Source organism: Palaemon carinicauda, chromosome 3 (genome assembly GCF_036898095.1).
Source record: "Palaemon carinicauda isolate YSFRI2023 chromosome 3, ASM3689809v2, whole genome shotgun sequence".
In the NCBI taxonomy this organism is placed as follows: domain Eukaryota; kingdom Metazoa; phylum Arthropoda; class Malacostraca; order Decapoda; family Palaemonidae; genus Palaemon; species Palaemon carinicauda.
The window spans coordinates 115,958,257-115,984,713 of NC_090727.1; the positions used below are offsets into that span (position 1 = coordinate 115,958,257).

The window sequence follows — 26,457 nt, forward strand, 5'->3', positions numbered from 1 at the left end:
TTTAGACAAATTGTTTACAATAATCATTACAGCTTGTGGATTGAGACCAGGTATTTATGTAAAAGGAAACAAGAACTTTTTTCTACTACTGTAACAACTAAAAACAGCACATACTGTATGTTTAACTCTGTTGGGTATGACGGGTTGGCTCCAACGTTCAACCGTACAGTGACGTACATATTCACAAGTCAAACTGGCCGCTAACGTACGTTGAGCGTAAACACAAACATACATACAAAAGACTGGCGTTGCAATGGTTTCCGTCAGACATACATTTTTAAGTAATAGAGTGTAAAGATGTGTTGTTGATGGGCCCCATAGTGAGTATAGGAATGTGATATCTTTTGTTCTTAAGGGTAGTGTTCTTGGCCCATTACTTTTCATACTATATACACATGACACGTGGTTTAGCCTAGAAAACAAGCTTGTTGCATATGCATATGATGCTACTCTCTTTCCATAAATCCCATCTCCTGAATGTAGATCTGGGGTTGGTGAATCCCTTAATAGAGATCTAGCAAAATTTGTGCATGGTGCAAATTATGGGGCATGAAGTTGAATTCTAACAAAACTCAGAGTATGATTGTAAGTAGATCAAGGACAGTGGATCCTCAACATCCGGATCTCAGGTTTGATAATGTTTCTTCAACTTTGTATGACTTTTAAAATTTTAGGTGTGATTTTCAACAGAAAATTTACTTTTAAGAAACACATTAGGTCTGTGTCTTCTTTAATTACATAAAAAATTGGCTTATTGAGAAAGTTTTTTAAGATTTTCGGTGATCAATCAATTTTGAGGAAGTGTTTTAATTCTTTCATTCTGCCTTGTAGCTTAGCTAATAATAATAATAATTAATAATAATAATAATAATAATAATAATAATAATAATCTCCCCGACAGAGCAAAATTAGGGCAATTTCGGCTTAGGGGAGGAAGATAGAAGAATGTGTGATCCCAGCCTTAGCTTGGGCTGCTTGTATACAATACATTCCTTGCTCAGTCTTACCACCTACTTGCCAATACCGTGTTACCATGCCATAACTCTTCAATGCATAGCACTTGAAATTATCTTCCGAATTTTTATAAGCAACTTTATTACAAGCCAGTAATTGAACAGTTTAAATAGATATAGCACTATTTAACTGACTAGGCCTAAACAACATACTTCCTCGGGGTATGAAATCATAGTGAATTAGTCGATGGTGCGGTGGTTATTTACAAACACCTGATTTAATTTGTCTGGGTAAAACATTGTGAAATTGTGAGACTGGAAACTACTTAAGTTTTATGATGACAACAAGAACAAGTTTACCGGTATCAAAGCACCAGCATCACTAAAAAAAAAAAAAAAAAAAAACTACCATTCAAAGTTCAAGGTGATGAGGAGGAAGAAGCTACCAAACTACCAGTCCACTCCACAGTTGCTACCATTACTAGCGCTACTGCCAGTGCTCAAGCGCTACTGCCAGTGCTCAAGCGCTACTGCCAGTGCTCAAGCGCTACTGCCAGTGCTCAAGCGCTACTGCCAGTGCTCAAGCGCTACTGCCAGTGCTCAGTCGCAGTGTTGTAAACATCTTGCTAAATACAATAAGAAGCATTGTTATCTACGTAGGCCAATAAAAGCAAAGGAACACTTTCACATTGGTTTTCAGTTGTTAGTTATGAAAAGATGCATGAAAACGGATATGGAATAAACATTATATTTGATGTAAAGTATACTGAGGAAAAGTGAAGCATATATTTGACTTTCGTAAAGCTCATGCACTGTGTACGATACAATACACAACTCATTAAATTATAGGTATCCTTCCCGACATCAAAAATCTGATAATGATCTTTGTCGAACGAATCAAAATTACAATTAAATGGGTAGTTTTTTAATCTTATACTTTAGAAAGGATGACAAGAGTATGCTAAATAAGGCACTGTCACGCAGTCTGTTTTCGCACTTGCTCACAATTGACTCAATGTGACTTGAGAGAGAGAGAGAGAGAGAGAGAGAGAGAGAGAGAGAGAGAGAGAGAGAGAGAGAGAGAGAGAGAGAGAGAGAGAGGGGCATCAGCGCAGACGCTCAACTTCCTCATCTTGTAGTAATAAAATTAGGGTTTAGTATAAAACAATGATAATAAACGCAGCATTCATGCTAATTAAAACCTTTGTTTCAACATTGGTCTCTGAAAGTAATAACCCATTTTAGATAACGCCAAGTATTAAATCAAATCTCTCTCTCTCTCTCTCTCTCTCTCTCTCTCTCTCTCTCTCTCTCTCTCTCTCTCTCTCTCTGTCTTGTTACTTCAGAGAATGCCAAAGTCGAAGCTAGGCTTTTAAACTAGATCTCTTGCACATACGTGTTAGAGATGTTGGATTAAAATCTAAAGCTCTATTGACAGATGAACTATGACCTTTACACAGGCTAGTTACGACAATTTCTCTTTGATACACTTTTATCTGAAAAACTGAGTAGCGTGAAAATTGATATGGATTATATTGCACGCTGTCATAAGCATATTTTTGGTATAGATGTCCCATTCGATTGAATTTTCCCCAGTGAATATTTTGTTTTTTCTTACAATAATAACGTCCAGTGAGATTGGTACAGTCAACGTTATTAGGTTGTTAGTTATTGGGCTTTTAAGCAGATCTATATAGCCTACAGTATGATGTCTATTTTATAATATAGAAGTTTCCTTTTCGTTTCTTCAAAAATCAAATATTCACCGATTTGTGTAATTTGATTCCATTCTGTGTTCGTTAAACCATTAGCATATAAATCAGTTATTTCAAAATAAGATAAAGCCGTTGGAGTCATCATGATAGGGGAATCAGCATGACACGTAATTTAATTCAAGTAAGCCTAGCTCGTGCATTTATCCAAGAGATGATAATGGTAATGATATTAATAATGCTAATACTGGTAATGGTAATAACACGAGTAAGTTAGAAAATTAGGAAATAACATTCTTCATATACTATTATGAGAAATGAAATGGGCATACGAGTATATATTTTATGTGTAACACAGATAGTCTACGGGTTATGACATTCAATTTTAATTGTAAAGAGAAAAATTGAAACACGGAACATAATACACTTAACATAGCATTGAATGCGGCGCAAAACCATCATCTAAAGTTTGGTGCGTGAAAGGGAATTATATTATGTATTTCAATAATAGAAGAGGTGCAGAGGAGATAGATTTCAGACCTCTGTCAATGAATATTGACATCATTTAACTAAAGTCTACGGACATCGCCTACCACTTTTCATATGTTGACTGTACAGTAGATGGTGTAAATTGCAATGCTGATCCAGAATCGTGATCTTGATCTGTATTGTATCCAAAATTTCATGGTTTCTTCCAATGCATAATATCTATCCATTGTTAGAATTTGGGGAAAATGAAATATGTCAATTTGTTTTTATGTAATCTTTCAAATTGTGAAAAATGCAAACCGGATCTAGAATCCAGTTCCGGTACCGGGTCATCTCCAAAAGTCGTCCATGACCTAAGATCTATCTGTGGTGGAAATTTCGTCAACATACCCCAATTTGTTTTGAAGTAATCTTTAAAATTGTGAAAAATGCAAATCCGGACAAGAATCCGGATTCGGATCCCGATCATCTCCAAAAATTAATGGAGTCGTCTGTGACCTAAGATCTATCTGTGGTGGAAATTTCGTCAAAATCCGTTGAGTATTTTGACGTAATCCTGTCCATAGACAGACAAATAGACAAATAAAAGATAAACTGACTCGAAAATATAACCCTTTGGTGTTGGTAATTACGAATATGCATAGTCAAACAGTAAAAGGAGGAGAGGGAGTCAACTACAAATATGTTGACAGAAAGCTTAACACAGACGTGACTATGACCGGGTGTTATGTATAAGAGGGAAATATGTGGAGCGTATTTTCTAAACTTCGGTCTAACAGACGCTTGTGTGAGTTACGTAAATGTGTTGGTGAATGGCTTAGGGGCTGCCAACGCAAGAGCCCGAGTCTTGCATAAGGCAAGGCAATCTTGAATGATATTGAATGGTGGGCAAAATTTCATTTCAATTCGTGTAGATGATTACAAGAAGAAAAAGATAGAAGTCAATAGCAGTAAAAAAAGGTAACCGTTGAATGTAAAGTCTTAAACAATGAAAAATGTTAATCAGACACCACGGGGTTCCAAGGGATTGGGAAGGTCAAGACCTACGTAGATAGAGAGCTTGAAGGAAGAGTTGGTGACTGGTTGGAATTATCAGTTTGAGATAGTAAGTGGCGTAGTGTCAGTTGTGTCACACGCCGTTGAAGGCTTTATAGTCAGTTAGAAGGAGGGTGATTCTAAAGCCAGAGAGGTTAGTGCGGGACAAATATGTGACCAAAAGTTTAATGTACATGCAAAGATGATTCATAGTACAGTGTGTAGACGCAATCAACTCATTTGGGAGTATTAGAAGGAATAGGATTGTAAATGGATAATAGAATTCGAAAATGTTGAAACGAACAGAAACCTGCGTGTATAGAAATAGTGGTAATGGTTTTCTATACATGCCACAACTTCTTTCTTTCCCACCGCTATCCCTACATTAAGGGGTCGGTTGCCTGATAGGCCCTCTCCAATGCCTTCTATCAAAGGCATATTCTTCCACCAAACCTCTCCTCTCCATATTATCCTTTACACTATATCGCCATCTAATTATCTGCCTCTCTTTTGTTCTTCTCCTCCTAACAGGTGTATTTCAATCACTCCTCCCTCCCTCAGTCATGACATTCTTATCGCCTATGTAATCTTTACTACACCTGCCATTCTTCTTATTTCATCATTTTCCAATCTTGCAAGCAGTAATATTCCTACAATCCACCTCAACATTCTCTTCTCTGTTCTCTTAAGTTTTGCTTCCTCTTTTCGTCCAAGTTTCCGATCTCTATATTAACACTGGTCTTATTACTGTACTATGGATCTTGACTTTTAGCTTGATTGGTGTTTTCTTATCAGATACCACTTCTGCTACATACCTCCACTGTCCCCATGCTGCTTTTATCCTATTCTCAAGTTCAACCTCCCTCCTGACTTAAGCTAGATCCCAAGTATCTAAATTGTTCCACCTATCTTATAACTGCTCCTCTTCTTTCATACATGGCTATCCTGTCCCCACCTTCCTTACAGCTCAACATGCCTCAGTGTTATCCAGAATCTCTTGCCACTCTACAGCTCTTCTCTGTGAGCGTTCCCCATTTTCAGTGGTAATAACCTAATCATCTGCATATAGCAATTGATTTGACGACTATCAATTTACCAGGCAACAAAAGATTGTTGGCAACATAGGATCGAATATCAGTAGATCTGTAAGGGAGTTGGAGGGGATTTTGATTGATAGGTTGTAGAGAGGTGTTAAGTTTTTTCTATAGATATAAATGATGCTATTATTTTCTATTATCTTTTAGACTCACGGAGATCCGCATTCACTCACCTGTTGAAGGTTAGATGTGGCACTTGCTCCTGTTGAGAGTCCCATAATTCCTAGACATAGTTTCCAAGATGATGATAATAATAATAATAATGATGATAATAATAATGATAATAATAAGCCCACCAGTTTAACAACGGATGTCCAAGCCAAACCTCTTGCAATGGACTGAAGGGAAACTGAATTTCCAAATCTAGAACATTTCATAAGCTATCATTATGTTCATTATGATCTGCAGTATTGGTTTTTCAAGGGAAAAAAAAACCTATACATTAACAACTTTTCGTTTATTTATGAATTTAGTTTTTTGTGATCCTACGAGAAAATTCCATCTTTATGAAAAAATATGATTACAAAATGAAATCAAATTTTCTCTCATCACAACCATGAATACAAAAATAAATCAAACTGCAAAGTGTAGATATTAATTTGTTACATGCCTAGAAATATTGCTTATAAATCTAAGTTTACCATACAGCTTTTGTGATTCCCATATCATTTAAAAGAAAATAGTTATACCCTGACAGCAGGTGTTGTATCTATAACACACGCATGGAATATACAAAATACTAGTGAGAATAAAAGGACATTTTTTTTTTACCGACAGTTGATTTACAGTATGATGCAACAGCAATTTTATGAAACTATAATCCGGATAATTAATGTGTTGTCACATAAAGAGGGCGTCTTTATTCTCTATGAGAGATCTAACACTGAGAGCCAATTCTGTTTAACGAGAGCATCATTCCGTCTGAGTTTGGTGAACACCCGACTAGCGTTCGTGTCAGGACGAAGTCATAATGGGCTCAAAACCGATAGAAAAGGTACATTATGTTCAAATGTACATGAAATCTTTATGAAGTACAGTTCTTTGAAGGGCGAAGAAGGAAGTGGATGGAAAAGAAATGGAGACAAATTATTTGTGGGTGTGGATGTGAAAAGATCAATGTTGGATAGCGAGTTAGAGATATAGTGTGGTGGAGAAAATAATTGAAAAGGACCATGACACTTAACACCTTTGAAAAAGAATGAAGTAAAGTGAGAGCGCTAAATACATAGACCATGGAATGGTGCACATACATGTATGCAGCAGCTGTGAGAATAATGTAAATGAAATAAAGAAGAATTTAAATGGACAAGTACGGACGTTGGCACCACACTACAGACAGAACGTGAAGATTCAGTGTGGTTCTGCATTAATTGCAAAAACCGATGATGAATACAGAAAAAATAATAAAGTAATTTAGGGAGAAAAACTATATACTAAACAAGAAACTAAAGGATTTTAAAGAAAATAGACTAAGGTAGGAAAAGTCATCGAAGAGTGTAAAGCAGGAAATGATAGAAGATGCTGTAAGTAGTTGACCTAAAATGGACTAACAATAGTAGCTACAAAGTTCAAATACGAACATTAGTCTTATACCAGCGAGTTTTCCCCGATTATCATTTATATTTACTTATTACAGGTAATTCGAATTAAGAGCTCTCAATTGTGTCACCTGGAGGGTCGGGAAGTTGGGGGAAAACTCGATAGTATGAGACTGCTTCATGGTAGCATGATTGGTAGAGACCTGGCCTTTCATCTGAAGGGGCTAGCGATCGATCTTATTATAAAGTAGAAATTATATATATATATATATATATATATATATATATATATGTATATATATATATATATATATATATATATATATATTTATTTATTTATATGTATATATAAACAGTATATATATACACATATAAACAGTATATATATATATATATATATATATATATATATATATATATATATATATATATATATATATACAGGTATATATATATATATATATATATATATATATATATATATATATATATATATATATATATATATATGTATATATATATAATTTAAAAAAATCAGAAAAAGTATCCAAGCATGAGGAATTATGTGATAAACAAGAACAAACAGGGAGAAAATGAAATGTCGATAGCAAAATGGAAGCCACTGAGGGGGAAGGGCAGGGAAGGATACCTGCACCCATCAGAAAAATAATCAGAAAATTGGTTTCAAAACGGTAGATACAGAACAGCTGACAAATCAAAACGTAATGGAACGAAAGCTGTGATAATAACATAGTAGTGATAGCCTACGTGAAATACACGGATAAAATGAGTAAAAGAATAGGGGCGGTAAAGAGAGCCTGTGTTGGAAGCTAGTGATAAAATGGGAGGAGGCTCGATGTGGGTTGATAGTAGCATTAAAAAGACAGACAAGAAATGGAAATAAAAAGTCCAGATGTATAAGATATAAAAGAAAGTATTCTACAAAGGCAAATTAGGTTAATTGTAGTGTGGACAGGAAGGTGGAATATAGAAGAGAAACGTAGTGATACGAGGATTAGAGAGAAAACTAAAAGCAGCAAAGTGGGTTGAAGCGGCCTTAATTTGAATGGGAAATTTCAACAGAGGGAAGGGAAAATAAACAAAAAAGTGCTAAAATTGACGAATGCTAATCATCTGATACTTTCAAATAACGACGAAAAATGTAACAGGAATATTAGGGGTATGGAAACCAAGAGTGCCATAGATCTATAGCTGATGAATTGAATAATCTACAATACTTTCATATAAATGAAGATAGTCGAGGAGGAAGAGAATTTAGACATATCAGACCCTGATTTGGTAGAAATTCATAAAAAAAAAGAAAAATTAGTCTGATGAAATCGTATATTTCTAAAGAGAGCGACGAAGGTCAGAGAAAATAAGGAAGAGATAGAAAATATATGTAAGAGAGATGTGACTTACATGGAATATTTTGATGATACGGTAGTAGTACAAGTGAAAGCAAAGAAGCTGCAAATGAAATACAAGAGAGCAACAAGGGAAAATAGGACAGATAAAGCCAGGATGGATGCACGATGGAATCAGAGGGGAAATAAAAAGAAGAGGAGAGAGTCAACAGACGAAACTGGTTCCTGACGGGAAGAGAAAGTAAGCAAAAAAAAAAAAAAAAAAAAAAAAAAAAAAAAAAAAAAAGGAAGCACATTTTTCTATAAAGGAAACAATGTGGGGAACACGAAGAGAGGAAGTTTAATTACGTAAGGAAGGAAAGGAACAAAATGTCCAGAAAAAGGAAAAAGAGAGGACGATATATAGTTATTTAATGAAAAAGGAATAAAGAAGACGCAGATAAGCAAAGTACAAGATACACAAAAAGAAAATGAAGCATTAAATGAGATAAAAAAGAGAGTAAACATTATAGGACAGGGGTTCCCCAGAGAGCTAAGATAGCACATATATAGTGTGATAGTTCCTATTATGAAAACAAAAAGGCAAATGAAAAGACAATAAGAATGTAGAAAAAACAAGTAAAATTCTTAACAAATCGAAATAGAAAAGAAGGAACGGATGCAATAATCTCCTAGATGTATAAAACGATAATCAAAGACAAAAAGCCTAAAAGTAATTAAATCAATGGAGGAGAAGGACGGACAAAGAAATAGGAAAATTGAGAAAAGTATTAGAAATAAGAAACTCTACAATAAAAAATCTAAGATCCAAAGCGTTTACAAACATATCCTATGAAATATTTATGACTATCATGAAGGAGGAAACAGAGGTACATATTAAAATGAATATTGGAAAAAAAAAAAAAAAAAGAAAACACAGCATTTACAAAAAGGGGAAGAGTAGAGGTTCATATTTTCATAATACAATATTGTTCTAAGAGAACCAGATGTACAGGACAGAGGAAGATGGAGAATGCTGACTAGAAGCTGCGACCCCATATACAGTACAGTAGAAATGGGAAAAGCTGAAGGCAAAGAAGATTGTGTACAAAAAATTTTCTTAGGAGAGGACAGGCTTAAGATAATTTCCACAGATTGTGCAATAGGGCCAGAATTCCATAAAGGAAGAAAAACGATATAAAGGAATTAGGACAGACTTTTTAAGATTGAATGATAAGAAAAATCAATGGTTGTACGAAACAGAAACAGAAGACATTGTCCATTTCCTCTTCAGCGAAGAGAGAAGAAAAATTCATACAAAAGCAATATAGTAGATTAAATAGAAAAGATTGACGAGGGAAGAAAAATAAAGAAAAAATATTTTCGAATATGTATTAATGAATAGATCTTATGCAATAAGTGGGATAAAACAAAACTCCTCAGAGTCAACTACTCTATTCAAATTGATTATGTACCGGGTAATGAAATGGAAAACAAAGGATAGAGAAAGTCTTTGAAAACTAAATGATTAAGAAATGGGGGGCGTTATGCTTTGCAGACGATGACCCTATAATTGCAACAGATTAGTAACCACTGTAGACTAAACTGAAATATTAAAAGTGACGTGCAATGACTTCGGGCTAAACATTAACAAGAATAAGAATAATATATATATATATATATATATATATATATATATATATATATATATATATATATATATATATATATATATATATTTTACCCAAAAACCGATAAATCGGTTGGAACTTTTGACCGGGGAAACGTCTGTCTATATCCGAACATAACTTGACAACAAAACGTTTACCCGATTGAGCAGTTTAAAGAATTGATATAAAAATTTTAACCGGGTGACGCCGGTCGCTTGCTTTTGACATTACCCATAGTCATAAAACAAAAAAATTCTGGGTAACGTACCTACAACTATAACGTTGAATAATAAAATAGCATACACGCCAACCTTTGATCACAGCACTGGCAGCATTTTTGCTTGTTCCCCGGTCGCGCTTGCCAGCGCTGTGATCAAAGGTTGGCGTGTATGCTATTTTATTATTTAACGTTATAGTTGTAGGAACGTTACCCAGAATTTTTTTGTTTTATGACTATGGGTAATGTCAAAAGCAAGCGACCGGCGTCACCCGGTTAAAATTTTTATATCAATTCTTTAAACTGCTCAATCGGGTAAACGTTTTGTTGTCAAGTTATGTTCGGATATAGACAGACGTTTCCCCGGTCAAAAGTTCCAACCGATTTATCGGTTTTTGGGTAAAATATCACTCTTGTTTTACGCAAGCGTATTGATTAACTAGTTTATAGTCATATCTTCAAAATGTGAGGTCAAACATGTCTATAACTTATTATTCAGAAGCTGAGAAATAAACGTTGAAAGTTCGCTTAAAGATGTCAGTTTGATGCCTTTTGAAACTTAAGTACGTGACTACAGCCTTCGTGATTACCGCAAAACATTCCCACATAGCCTAATACACAATTTAAAACATAATCTACAAAACCTGAGGTCGAACAGCTATCTAGCTCATTCAGAAGCTAAGATTATAGAGTTGAAACTTTGCTAAAAAGCGTCTATCCATGACTCTATATCGAACACCTGAAAGTTGACGTCATTTTTGCTATTTTTTTGCATATTTCTGACGTCATATTTCACGAACCTTATAAGATAGGGACTTGAAACTTTTAGGATCGTCTAGTTAAATTGAATAGAACTAAATCCTAGAGTTTCAAGCTTATACTATGTCCGGAAAGCACTTTTCTGAAAACCCGGTATTTCTGGTTTACGTAATCGTATATAACAGCACTGGCAGCATTTTTGCTTGTTCCCCGGTCGCGCTTGCCAGCGCTGTGATATATGTATATATGTATATATATATATATATATATATATATATATATATATATATATATATATATATATATATATATATATATAGTAGCATGAAAGAAATACCTGGAGAGATACAGGGAATAAAGTAACAGCTACCACAAAATATGTAGTAGCAGAGATAAAGCAGGGAAATTAAATATAATCACACCACCAAATCTCTGCCTATCTCCCCACAGGCCAACCACCACTGAGTGGCAGGTTTAACAATGGTATACGATACCATTGCAGCGTGAATTCTGCGGTCATTTAATGGGGGTGTTTTTCACGGCGCGGTGATTTTCTTTTTTATTTCAGTGCAATTATGTTAATCTGAATAAGGCTATTGGTGAAGTGTGGACTGCAAAAATCGGTGTGACAGAGTGAATATGCAATGCAATAATTCTCAACTCTGTGAATCTCAATATATCAATTTATTCATTCAAAACTATAACTGATAACTAGCTTGTGTTCTTCACACTGTGTTTGATTCTTTAGCAATGAAATAGATCTGAAAAGGGCCGTGTGATTAGTTACAGGGAAGATAAAAATGGCCAAAGTGAGAGCGCTTCATCCCGAACAGTGAAAGAAAACGACAATTCTATCAACAGGGACTATTGCAGAAGGGACGAAAATGGTACTCATCAGCGCAGAACCCGTGATATTTCTGTTCATGTGCTGCTACAGTATTATGGTAAGATCTCTGCTTTTATGCTTACGGTTGAAAAACTTTATGATTATTGTAATTAGATTATGTCCCCTTATAATTACAACAAGGAATGTATTTGATCGTTTGTCCAAGAAGTATGATTTGAAAGCTTTACCCTTATTCGAATATTAAATATAGATGGGTTTAGGAAGACTTTTTTGGTCATTCTATTTTTCAGTTCTTGTTATTCTATTTTTGACAGAATGTTCCCACGCTCATGCGCCATTTCTCGCCCAGGAAAGTCCCTAGGTTCAACTCTTGGGCGAGGACAGGCTATTAGATAACCTCTGTTAAAGATATTTGTGCTTCTGTTGACGTAAGCCGTTACAAGTTATAGAACTAGTAGTTGAAGAGAGAGAGAGAGAGAGAGAGAGAGAGAGAGAGAGAGAGAGAGAGAGAGAGAGAGATCCACATGGCAATATAAACCTAGCTTCAAGATCTACCCAAAAGACTGGAACTATGAAGAGTTGATTAAACCTATTTACTGAAAGAATAATGCTCCATCGTGTTGCTTCATGGTTGGCAACTCTTGACCTAGTGTGCGTCAACGTAAGGAGACATTTTCTGATTTGAGCTTTCACTTAAACGGCAAAGCAAACCTTCACAATGTCGGCGACATGGTAAATCACCATTACTGTAGAAAACAGTGTAATTATAGCTAGGTAGCAAAATTATGATTAGTTTGTAGAGAGTAACCTCCCCTCCAGTTTGCCTTCAGTATATGAAATGTCTCAGAAAAAGAAATATTATTTAACTCTTGGACATCAATTCTTTCTGAGATTATCTGTTTGAGGAACGCAAAAAGTGATGTTAGTTATGGAAAAAACATATGGAATTTCGTTAGAACTAAGCAACTTTTCTTTCTATCCATCGTCAGGCATAAACTAGAATTTTTGAGAATTTCATAATTTTTAATCGTATTAATAATCGTTTTTTTTTCCTGATTTTGTCAGGCTCTTGTAGATTAGAATTTTGCTAGAGATTATTTTCCCACAATATTTTGGATCTTAACTGGTTTTTCCATTTCGATGTTCAATTAAAATAGCAAACTCATAAAATATTGACCATTTATATGTCAGAACCTATTATCCTTAAAGATAGTGTTTGAAGTAATGTCACAGGTAATTACAGGGTTAATATCTAAAGTAGGCGAGTACTTTCCACTATTATATCTGACCCTAAATTGTCTTCAAAGTACTGGTCAGTCAGGTGATGGGACAGACAAATTTTTGGCTGTAAAAGATACAAAGATAGAATTGTAAATACCTTGCTTCGTGCATCAATACTTGATCATTGTCAATCATTTTGTTGGCTTTGTTTTAGTGTTCTATTTTTAATATTTGTCTAATTGTCCTTACAATCTATTAGCTTTAAGTCGTTTTATCTCTTTACCTATGGCTGATCCTAAGCATCCAGTATTTCAATATTTTTTTTCGCTTATTTGAAACATGTTAAAACATTAAAAAAAAATAAGGTTTATACTTACTGAACTAAATCATCTTTGTTCTTAACATTTTAGTTTTTAGGTATTATAACGTTTCAGACTTTACCACAAAATAATAATAAAAAAAAAAAAAAACTAATACTAACTTCTATACTGGCGACAAATTGTACATTTCCATGATTTTATTAGAACCCTGGTTTTACTCATGTTTATCTCCTTTTTAGTCCCATTTATTTAATTTGCCAATTGTCTTTGGTCCTTAAGTTGCTGTTTAATGTGATGCTTTACTATAGGCTACATTCTATTGATTTCATCAATGTTTTATAATTTATATGTGAGGTCAAAGAATAAATGAATTACATCTATCATTAATGAAATAAATTATTGCAGTTTGAGAATTCGGTTTCATTTCAGATTATAACTATTCTCATTAGAACGTTTGGTTTTTAACACAATGAAAAAAAACGAACATTTTTCTTTCAAGATGAAGATTAATAAACTCAAATGAAAAGACCCCTACTTCCTTTGGGGGCGACATAATAGACTTTGCCCCCGGGCCCCACTGTGATCAATGTATAGGTCAGAATGGTATTGTTTCAGATTTTCGGGAAGCTTAGATAGCAGGTACTGTATCTCAGAATAAGGTATTGAGTTGAGTTAGAGGTTAAAATACAAGTTGCACGATGCAGTAACTAAATTCAAGCACATTATTACTTTATATAGTATTGTCCGTGTTAAACGGCAGGGTCTGTTTATCACAACAGTTATAATGGAAGTATATTTTTGTTAGATTTTATTTCCTTTTTACTCTTCGTCAATGACGCCGTAATATAATTTTTACTATAGAAACTTTTTGTAGACACAAAACCTTATAGCTATCAGAAGTCCATTTGAATGAATACCATAGTTCCATAAAACTGCATATATTCAGAGGTTGTTTTTACTGACAAATGCAATAAAATAAACATTCTTTCGTGTATAATAAATTGAAAATAAAAGTAAAAAGCATAATGAACGTAGTTATTCTTATATGAATGAATTGATGCAAGAAGCTCACAAGAGTACATAAGCACAAATACTCGTACATACACACACTTATTCTCGACAAAAACCTATGGAAAGATTAGTAATAGTAGAGTCGTGGATAAAATAGCAAAGTACTGGAACAGCTCAAAAACTATGTGAGGTATTTGGCTAACAAAATAACTGCAGCATAGCTTGATGTTAAATTCGTCTATGTCTATATTATAGGACCTGTGGAAAAAAAGGTTTATTTTGAAACCTTAAATATTAGTGTTAAGAGAAAAACATTGTAATGATTTGCGAATCAAATACGTCGTTGTATTCTAGAACAAGAGCGCCTGGTCATTTTTTTTAACTTTTCGAAGCCGCCAGATGTGCTTACAGCGTATAAAGAAAAGAAAAAAAAAGAAATAAAAAGAATCACCAGGAGTTTTCCCGAACATTTTAGGAAACGGATAACGTACCGTATATATAAAGAAATCCGCAAAGGCTTCAAAGTCATACGTGATCCGACCATTTCTGAGTTAAGATTGCTAGTGTAGACACTCCATTTCAACTTCTTTTACAACGCTGCTGATTTTAGAAGTAAAAAGGAAAACTTGATTGTATCATCTGAAGCTGTGTTACTTATTATCATCTTTCACATTTGAAAATCATAGGTTCTTTAATAAATTAGTGTAAATTATTATTAATAGGTGAACTGTGAGTATTTCACGAATCTTGTAAAACGTTGTAAATATTATCATTAATCTTGAATATAGTTACTATAGTTATTATGTTTGCTGGCTATTATTTTTTTTGCTGTTACTGTTTCGCTATATTCTATGCTGAATTGATTGATAAAGGAATACAACTTCGAAGTAGATTTTACATAATCTACGTTTTGTTATAGCTGATCGTAACAACATAGGGCCTGAATGAATGTCAAGTTGACACATTGAACAAAACATATCTGGTTATATTCTTATTTACTTAATCTCCATGAGCATGGAAACGTGTAGTTGTGTTCTACTCACGCGAATGATTTGTATCTTTCTAGATAAATCTCGGGCAGAAATTCATTTTAGACCGTCTCTGTCTACAAAGGATGGGCAACCTCGACTGCTCTAGTGCAGTGCCACCACCACTCAACTACAGCTTTTCATCCAGTGCAGCGGGTTTTTCTACTTTGAGCATCAATGATTATGAGTCTGTTGAAACGATGAAGGACGTTGAAGGTTACGAGACGAAGACGAGAGATGCAGGAATCTACAACTATAATGGGAGGCTTTCTGACACAGTTTCAAAAGACGACGTTAGGTCAGAGGCAGTTCAGTTATATATGACAGCCACCGCTATCAATGCAATATCTTCAATTATTTCGTCTCAGTTTTTGGGATACTGGATGGACAGGTAAGAAATAGAGATAGAGAGTTTGAAAGCTTTTATCACTTGCTCATGTTTTGATGAAAAAAATAAAAAAAACTCTCTGAGCAAAAGCTCTTAGCTGAGTATAGTTATTCCAAGCCAAATCTGATATGTTACCCTTCCAACGATGATAGGCCTCCTGCTTCTTCAAATAAGCACTTTTAAAATCATCATTAAACCAGGGTTTGTCATTCACTCGATATCTTAGTACACGAGAAGGGATACGCCTATAAATTATGTTGACTACTGTAGATTCTCATTCAAAGGGACAACCGGATCAACACCACTTTACAACTGTCACCAATTCAAGCCCAAAAGATCACTCAAAATCCCATTCCAGCCGGCTTGAGATTTCACACAAATCTTACACGAGTATGATACATCAGGGACAGGCAGTTCAGTCTTCAATTCTAATGATGTCAAGGGATGATCACATGTCCCAACTGGAGAACCAACCTTAGTTGTTATAACGCCAGGGGAGTTGGTGTATACGATGTCCAAGCAGTTACTAGACCTGTGAGTAGCTTCACTTATTATTTGCTCACAACCTGATTCAGAGGCAAAGTCCAAAGCTCTTAAGACATATCGATCGATAGGAGAAACAGAATTTAGCCACTCCCCATGGTGAGCATTGAAATCATCAACTAAGACAAAAAATGCCTTTCTATCATCTTCTTGTATCTTAGCCATAATGGTGAGAGGACAATCGAAGATAGAATCATCCATGTCTGGAATCCAGTAGATCGAACACAAATAGAAGTCGTTATGCCTGCCACAAACTTTTATTACCTGAATCTCATGACATCCACATTCATAGCAGGACTTATGAGAAGCAGGATACTCAGTCCTCATATACACCGCCATTCCCTTAACCCTATGAATGGCATCCCGTTTCAAAATTATTGACTTCTTAAAATCAGAAATAAGGAGCTCAGATGAGTGCCTCATATTAGAAACCAAAGTGTCTAAGCTCAAAAGAATATCATACTGTCTGGATGCAACTGTAAGGTCATGAATATTTACATGAAGATCATGAATATTGCAATACAGTAGACGAAATCTAGGCAGTACTGGTCACGGATTTCGCTCGATGTCTCCAGACAGCATAAGAATTAATGGTAATAAAAAAAAGAGACATCATACTTAACAACTAAATTAACAAGAATAACAAAAACAATCTGTTTTAAGGAAAAATAAATAAAGTGATTGATCAAACTCATAGACTACAGAAAAAAAAGTCGGAAAACTGGTCAACATGGCGGAGCCGGTACACCATGCAAGGCAAAATACCATCCAGAATAGCCACTTTAACTGAAGGGAGGACAGAGTATGAATGGTTTTGAAAAGATAAGGAAAAGTCAACCTCTTGATAAACCACCAGGCATCCATGGCCATTCTATTAAGCCTGCCCAACACACCATTTAAAAAAAAAAGCAAGAGGAAGAAATAAAATAAGATGGAATAGTGTGCTCGAGTATACCCTCAAGCAAGAGAACTCTAACACAAGACAGTGGAAGACCATTACAGCACAGTAATTAACCCCTTCAGCGAGGAGGAATTGTTGTAATCTCAGTGTTTTCAGGTGTATGAGGAAAGACGCGAATGTGTAAAGAATACGCCAGACTATTCGGTGTATGTGTAGGCAAATAAAATTGAGCAGTAACCAGAGAGAGGGCTCCAATGTGTTACTATCTGGCCAGTCAAAGGACCCAATAACCCTCTAGCGGTAGTATCTCGACGGGTGGCTGGTGTCCTGGCCAACCTACTACCTACAGGATAGAAGGTGTACGTTAGAAGAAAACAGGAACTTGAGTAAAAAGCGCAGAAACTAGAAGATAGAAGGTGTGCATTAGAAAAAGCAGGAACTTGAGTGAAAATCCCAGAAACTGGAGGATAGAAAATGTATGTTAGAAGTAAGCAGAAATTTACGTAAGAAACTCAGAAACTGGAGGATAGAAGGTTTGCATTAGAAGTAAGCAGAAATTTACGTAAGAAACTCAGAAACTGGAGGATAGAAGGTTTGCATTAGAAGTAAGCAGAAACTTACGTAAGAAACTCAGAAACTGGAGGATAGAAGGTTTGCATTAGAAGTAAGCAGAAACTTACGTAAGAAACTCAGAAACTGGAGGATAGAAGGTTTGCATTAGAAGTAAGCAGAAATTTACGTAAGAAACTCAGAAACTGGAGGATAGAAGGTTTGCATTAGAAGTAAGCAGAAATTTACGTAAGAAACTCAGAAACTGGAGGATAGAAGGTTTGCATTAGAAGTAAGCAGAAATTTACGTAAGAAACTCAGAAACTGGAGGATAGAAGGTTTGCATTAGAAGTAAGCAGAAATTTACGTAAGAAACTCAGAAACTGGAGGATAGAAGGTTTGCATTAGAAGTAAGCAGAAATTTACGTAAGAAACTCAGAAACTGGAGGATAGAAGGTTTGCATTAGAAGTAAGCAGAAACTTACGTAAGAAACTCAGAAACTGGAGGATAGAAGGTTTGCATTAGAAGTAAGCAGGAACTTGAGTAAAAAGGTTGGAAACTGGATAATAAAAGGCGTTAGAAGTAAGTGGGAACTCGGTAAGAAGCTGAGAAAGTGGAGGATAAAATTTATTAGAAGTAGGGGAGAACTGAAGTAATGTCAGAAACTAGAGGATGAAAGGTGCTAGAGTCAAACCATTCGGTGGTGGCCGCTGAAAAGAGCTCTTTGCCAGAATTTATCGTGTCCGAGCGGAAACACTAAGTTCATTTTTCCTTGAAGGAAGTTCTCTTTAGAGACAAGTCGAAAACCTTTGAAAACAACAAGAAAGGAAGATTAAGAGATTAACAGTAATACAGAGATAAGCATCCTATTTTTCCTCACCCTTTCTTTACAACTGTACTTGCTGGCTCAATATCACCTTAAATAACATCAACATCTTATATATATATATATATATATATATATATATATATATATATATATATATATATATATATATATATATATATATATATATATATATATATATATATATCGAAAACTGACATCTAAGCATAAACCATGCTTATAATAAGTTTGAAAGAGTTATTTCAAGAAAAGACTTTTTAAACCTTTTTAATTGCTCTGCCCTTGTCAGATACTTATTTTTCACTACCGATATTTTCGTGTTTGTGGTCTCCTGGTCACATCCGTCAATCAATGGTCTTTCAGCTTAGAAGATTATGATTTCTTAAAGGAAAAGTATATTTAATCTCTCTCTCTCTCTCTCTCTCTCTCTCTCTCTCTCTCTCTCTCTCTCTCTCTCTGTATAATATATATATATATATATATATATATATATATATATATATATATATATATATTATGTAGATTTTCCTTGGAGATTCTTTCCATCCATTGAATGCAATGTTTTCTCCACTTTCCACTAGTATTTTTTCAAAGGTGAGGATTATCTTTCGTGCATATAAGTTTAACATTGTTCTTCTTTAACATATTTGTTGAAGTCGTCGAGAGCAGGATGATACTTTGTTCTTTCTTGGAATTTAGGTTTTTCACATTGTTCTTGTGTGATCATTCGACGAACTATTATTTCAGTAACATTAGTGGCTTCAAACGTGTGAATATATGCTTTAGTTACATCAGTAAAAGGGCCGTTGTTCATCTCCATTGTAAAATATTGGTACACACTGTATACTTAAGTTTCTAATCGGTCAAATTTGATAGCTTATGCAGTCCTAAGCACTCTATTTTATATTCCAAGATCAACCATTCTAGGGATTAAATATGGCTCACTAATCTTTGCTTGATAATTTACTCTTGTGACCTTCAAGATTTAAAACTCACCATCTGCCAGAGTCTTATTACGACAATAGGATAAAACTGGCAAATAACCTGCGATTATAATTCCTATAAAAAATGTTGTTGGTTCCAATTATCATTATATAAATGAGACCTTACCTTATGAAATATATATGTTCGACAAGAATAACAGGAGAGAGAGAGAGAGAGAGAGAGAGAGAGAGAGAGAGAGAGAGAGAGAGAGAGAGAGAGAGAGACTAGATTTAACTTCTAGTTAATCGTAGCCACCTCTGGTTAATGCTGTGAGATTAGTAAAAAAAAGGAAGGACATCTGTCATAAAGCGTCCACGCTTTATCAGTTTCACTCAGTTTGGATGGATCGTGTCTAAGTACTGCGTTCTTTTTTCCTTAATTTGACTGAATTATTTTGACATGAGTATGCTATACAGTGGATCAGAAATCGTCTCAGCGGCCACGACAGATTGGTTTTACTATAGAATTAGGCGGACCTCGACTGTGAAGCTCAGAAACTGTAGGATAAAAGGTGTTAGAAGTACGTGGGAACCTAAGTAAAATCGTTGAAAATTAGAGGATATGCAGATATGGCCAACCACCCCTGAATATGCCATAAACTATGCCTATGCAAATGACATAACACTAGTAATAATGCATCCTACAAATTCCAAAAGATTTTTGAAAATAAAAACAGAGAGATCAAAAGAATAAATGATTACGAAAACAAATGGAACATAAAACCAACAACAAATTCCAACTCTTATCAGTATCAAAAAATAAACCAGCACCAGTAACAGTAAACAACATAAATATTCCATTTAACAACGAAGTTAAGATCCTTGGTCTCTCTATCAAAAGAATTGGCATAAGCTGCCATATCAAACAAAAACATCAACTGGCAAAACACAGAAAAGAAGCATTAAAACGTTTCAAACTATTGGATATAAACATAAGAATAAATCTCTACAAAAGCCTAATAAGACTTCTATTTGAATATCCAATAGCACCAGCATGCACATTGGCTCAATCAAAGATGAAAACCCTACAAAAATTCCAAAATGGAAACATAGGCCTAAACCATAACAACAACAATAATAACAATAATAACATTAATGAAAACAACGAAATATTCCATAACACATACAATCTTGATTCAGTTAACGTCAGGTAACACAGAAGGGCCACACAAGCATGGGAAAGATTCAAAAACACTTACCCAGAACGGGCAACAACGAGTGAGGAAATAACAGACACACAAAACGAGTAGTCCTTGTGGAAAAGGATAGCTCCTTTCATTGCTCTGGACGAACCAGATCCAGAGTATTAAAATAAATAAAAAGTAGACAAACAAATGAATAAGAAAGCTCCAGGAAAGGAATAATCATGAAAACACAAGTCCCTCGTAGGCTGGCAAGAGAACTCATCTCCCGGAAGCCCACAAGCCTCCCACTGTACTTCATTTTAACACTTTTCCCTCCAATCCTTCCAATCCTAATTCCCGCCCCCATCCCCCATTCCCTCCACCACCTATCTTATCCCCCTCCTATACTGTAGCTGTAGAACGCGAGTAAAAATATCAGAAACTGGAGGATAAAAGGTGTTAGAAGTAGGTGGGAACTGGATTAAGAAGCTCATTAAGTGGAGGGTAAAAGGCATTATAAGTAGATGGGAACTTGACTAAGAAGCTCAGAACTAGAGGATAAAAGGAGTTTGAAGTAGGCGGGAAATCGAGTAGGAAGCTCAGAAACTGTAGGATAAAAGGTATTAGAAGTAGTTGGGAACTCAAGTAAGATCCTCATAAACTATAGGATAAAAACATTAGAGGCGGGTGGGAACTCGAGTAAGAAGCTCAGAAACTGGATGGTAAAAGGCGTTGGAAGAATGTGGGAACTCGACTAAGAAACTATGAAACTAGAGGATGAAAGGTATTAGAAGTATGTGGGATCTCGAGTAAGAAGCTGCAATGTGGTGGTCATAGTTTAAAAAGATTTCAGAGGGCTAGATGAAAGGATTAATTGTTTTTCTTAATCGGGGAAAGGTGATGAAGATAGAATTAGGAATCATATGATATGGAATTGATTTGTGTACCAGGAGGGTATATGGTAGGGTTGAAATGAAATACGACAGATAATAGGAGGAATAATAGGGGAAGAGCAGTGTAATTCGGCTGGAAAATGAGTACAACTGTTTCTAATGAAATATTTGTCGAAAATGTTCCAGACCAACAGAGAAGCTTTTGAATATGCATAGAATTGAGGGTGATTTATTGCAGATTTATTTATATTTACATTTTTTTTTCTTTTTTTTTTGTGACGAAAACAGGCATTTGCTAGGTAGCCACGTCTATAGATTATCATTATGGATTTGAGCATATCAGTAACAGAGTGTAGGCATAAATAATACGCAAATTAAGAAAAATAATTGCAGATTTAGGTTTACGTATATAAAATAAGAAAAAATGCCCTTACTTTGTGAGAATGAAGAAGCTTGCAAACAACGTAGTATTGATATGTGACAAAGAAAGGAAAAGGCAAACACTTATGGAGGAGTTGGAGAGTTTCTAAAAAGAGTAACCGTACGTATTGCTATAATAATCATATGAATGAATACTGTTAATGGAATATAAGAAGGCGATCCAAAGAAGGTTAGTATGGATGGTGAAGTATTGGAAGGGGCTGATAAGGATTAATGGATATTGGAAAAACGAAAGAACAGATACAAATCAGAATGGGTGATGTACCAAGTATTGCAAATATATTATGGTGTGTTTAGAAAACTAAAATATCAATGAAAGCAAATGTTGGAGCTTGTAAACGAATTTTTTAAGATTACAACCCCTATATGGGAGTGACACGTGTATTTTGTAGGCAATTAATGGGAAAGTATGGAGACTATTGAGAGGAACTCTTCGACAACCATTTGTGGCGTGAAAGACACTAAAAGGAAAGAAATATTAAAGGCAATATGGTAAGAATAATAGTATAAGTGACGTCAGACAGACTCGAAATGAGTAGGAGGAGTTATCGTGCTGCTGATGAGGTTATTATGAGGTAGAGGAAACGGCTGATGATATGGAAGCTTTCTTAGCTGGGAGAACTTCCTGAATTACCAGTTATAAAACGTAAGTGGAAGAGAGTGGCAATGACTGTTGTCATAATTTTCTAAGTATGAAGTCTATATCATAAACATCACCATTAGCTAATTCACTGCAGGGCAAAGGCCTCCAACATGTGCTTCTACTCGTGTCTGTTTATGGTCTTTCTATGCTAGTCTATACAGGCAAATTTTCTTAGATCTTCAATCCATCGTCTTCTCTTCCATCTCCTACTTCATTTACAATCTCTAGGGATCCATTTTGTTATTCTTAATGTCCCTCTATTATCTGAAATTCTCATTATATATCCTGCCCATGTCCATTCCTTTTTCTTACATGTTGTAAGAATATTCTCTACTCAAGTTGGGTCTCGTACCCATGTTGCTCTTTTTCTGCCTCTTAGTGTTATTCCCATCCTTATTCGTTCCATAGCTCTTTGAGTTGTAACTAACTTATGTTCTAAGTATTTTTAGTAAGGCTCCAAGCTTCTGATGCATAAGTTAATACTGGTAGGATCATCTGATTAAATACTTTTCTTTTTAGAGAAAGTGGCATTTTACTATTCATAATCTCTATTAGTGTACTTAAGTGTCTCCCTCCTATGCTTATCCTTCTTTTAGTATCAATCTCATGTCCTGGGAAAACACTTATTGTCTGTCCTAAGTACAGATTATTATTATTATTATTATTATTATTATTATTATTATTATTATTATTACTAGCTAAGCTACAACCCTAGTTGGAAAAGCAAGATACTATGAGTCCGAGGGGTCTAACAGGGAAAAATAGTGAGGAAGAGAAATAAGGAAATAGATAAACGATATGAGAAATAATGAACAATTAAAATAAAATATTTGAAAAACAGTAACAACATCAAAACAGATATTTTAAATACAAACTATGAAAGGGTATTAGTCAACATAAAAACATGTGATGCAAGTTTGAACTTTTGAAACTCTACTGATTCAACTACCCGATTAGGAAGACCATTCCACAACTTGGTCACACCTGGAAAAAAACCCATCTAGAATATTGTGTAGTAATGAGCCTCATGATGGAGAAACCCTGACTATTAGAATTAGCTGCATGTCTAGTATTACGAACAGGATGGGACTGTCCAGGAAGATCCAAATGTAAAGGGTGATCAGAATTATGAAAAATCTCATGCAACATGCATAACGAACTAATTGAACGGCGGTGCCAGAGATTAATTTTCAGATCAGAAATAAGAAATTAAATAGACAGTAAGTTCCTGTTCAACCAATTTATATGAGAATCAGCAAATGAAGACCAGACAGGAGAACAATACTCGAAACAAGAAAGAATGAAAGAATGAAAACACTCCTGAATAAATTGATCACAGAAAATTTTAAAAGACTTTCTCTATGAACCATTTTTATGGCAATTGAGAAAGACACAGATCTAATGGGTTTCTCAAAAGTAGATTTGCTGTCGAGAATCTCACCTAAAATTTTAAGTCATGCAGAGTTAGAGAAACATTATCAATGCTGAGATCTGGATGTTGAGGAACCACTGTCCTTGACCTACTTACAATCATAGTTTGAGTTTTGTTAGGATTCAGCTTCATGCCCTTGATTTGCACCATACACTAATTTTTAGCTAGATCTCTATTAAGGGATTCAGCAACCCTAGATCTATATTCAGGAGATGTAATGGATGCAAAGAGAGTAGCATCATCTGCATAAGCAACCATCTTGTTTTCTGGGCCAAACGACATGTCATGTGTATATAGTAAGAAAAGTAATGAGCCAAGAACACTACCCTTAGGAACACCAGATATCACATTACTACTCTCACCATGGTGCCCATCGACAATAACTCTTTGCCATTATTAATTAAATATCCATTTATGGTGCTAAGAAACGACCCACTAACTCCTAACTCCCAACTTCATTAACAATCTTTAGAGATTCGTCCATAACCCTTATCTGTTGCCTCTGCATTTTCATTGAATAGAATCTCATATCAATTTCCAGTACTATATTTCTATAGCTTTTTTAGATTCAAATTTCCTATCATCACTTGCAATTCCTCCCATGATTTACTAAATAGAACTAAGGTATTCTCCATGATATATATATATATATATATATATATATATATATATATATATATATATATATATATATATATATATATATATATATATGTTTGTATTCTGTTGCAGGATGTCAAGGAAAGTGCTAATGACAGCTCCTGTTGGCGGGGGCGTGGCGTGGGCAATGTCGTGCGTCCTGGTGGCCTATTTCGAGAGTTGTCCGATCCAGCTCATATTCATCGGAGTCTGCCTGGGAGGCATCTCGGGTGGATACGTCACATTGAAGGTAATTCTATTAAGGAACAAAGGCAAGTTGGGAGTTTTCTCAGCTTTCCTCTTACACCTTTTCATGCTTTCTCTCTCTCTCTCTCTCTCTCTCTCTCTCTCTCTCTCTCTCTCTCTCTCTCTCTCTCTCTCTCTCTCTCTCTAAAATGCAAACACATATAGCGAGATATTACGGTACAAGACACTGCGCTTCCAAATGTGTTATCATGAATCTAATCTTGATCAACATTCATCTCTCCACAAACTGTATTAAAACGCTGACTGCTAATAGACCTACACACATACACACACACACACACACACACACACACACACACATATATATATATATATATATATATATATATATATATATATATATATATATTTAGTATCCCTTTCTGAGTGAGGATATCATAACGTGTTGAAACAGTTTGCGTATCGCCACGATCAACAAACCCTTACTAGGTTGATTGGCCCCAAACGATCTGTCGAAATTCTCCCACCATCACCAAACTACACTGGACAGCATGGTAATGAGCACTGGCCAAACTCCAGACATGGATTGACATGTCTGAGTCCTTGCCCTGTAATGGACTAGAAATGGCTGCATTTGTTGTCGTTGTATATATGCAGTATACATATACATGCATACATACACACATTACCCGTTAGATCCTTCTCAAACGCAAATGCTGAGAGAAGCAGATAATCGTATCAACTTCAACCTCTCGTGTGTTAGTAAAATGAAAGCATCAGATGGAGCAAAGAATGTTGATATGGAAACTTGAAGAATTAAAGTTGTTGACTGGCAGAGTAACTTAGGAGAAAACGTAAAATGATTAGGATATGTTGAGAATATAGCTGTATCGGAGATACACTCACTTGAGTAAGGACATTAAAAAGAGCCATAAAGTGTCAGTGGAACATGAAGGATGAGAAGAATGAATGTTGAATGCACATAAAAACAATAAGGAGGCCGCTCTTGAGAAGAACTGTTCCATGAGCATATGATTATTAAAAGTGAAGAGATTGCAGATAATGATATGTAGAATTACTAAAAAGGACATTGAGGATGAGAGAATAGATGAGTATGTCTCGGTCATTTGGAAAGATTGTAAAAAGATAGACTGGTGAAAAACGCATGATTCTTAAGGGTTAGGACTGAGAATGAAAATAAGACCTAAAATTGAGTATATAGACACCTGGCAATGTGTTTGTGTGTGAGCATCTGTCTATTTAGATAGATCTATAATACCATTCTCTCTCTCTCTCTCTCTCTCTCTCTCTCTCTCTCTCTCTCTCTCTCTCTCTCTCTCTCTCTCTCTTTCTCTCTGTGTCTCTCTCTCTCTGTCCTGAAGTTAGTAGGTTTTGACTTTATTTTCAACCAAGTTATCAATGTATTTTCTATGTAAATCCAATTATGTTCATTCAGACAACAAATCTTTAATTTGAATGCGTTAAATTACATATACATATAATATATATATATATATATATATATATATATATATATATATATATATATATATATATATATATATACATATACACACACACACACACACACATATATATATATATATATATATATATATATAT

General features: G+C 35.0%; 1 protein-coding gene across 1 annotated transcript in view; it reads left to right on the top strand.

Moving 5' to 3' along the window:
- Window positions 1-11,334: 11,334 nt before the first annotated feature.
- LOC137638418 (uncharacterized) overlaps window positions 11,335-26,457 on the top strand; it is a 23,113-nt gene continuing 7,990 nt past the window's right edge. Inside the window, exons 1-3 of the mRNA XM_068370470.1 lie at window positions 11,335-11,760; window positions 15,282-15,634; window positions 24,721-24,877. Of these exons, the coding sequence (XP_068226571.1) occupies window positions 11,701-11,760; window positions 15,282-15,634; window positions 24,721-24,877 (570 nt within the window). The 5' untranslated portion in view covers window positions 11,335-11,700. The remainder of the gene's footprint in view (window positions 11,761-15,281; window positions 15,635-24,720; window positions 24,878-26,457) is intronic.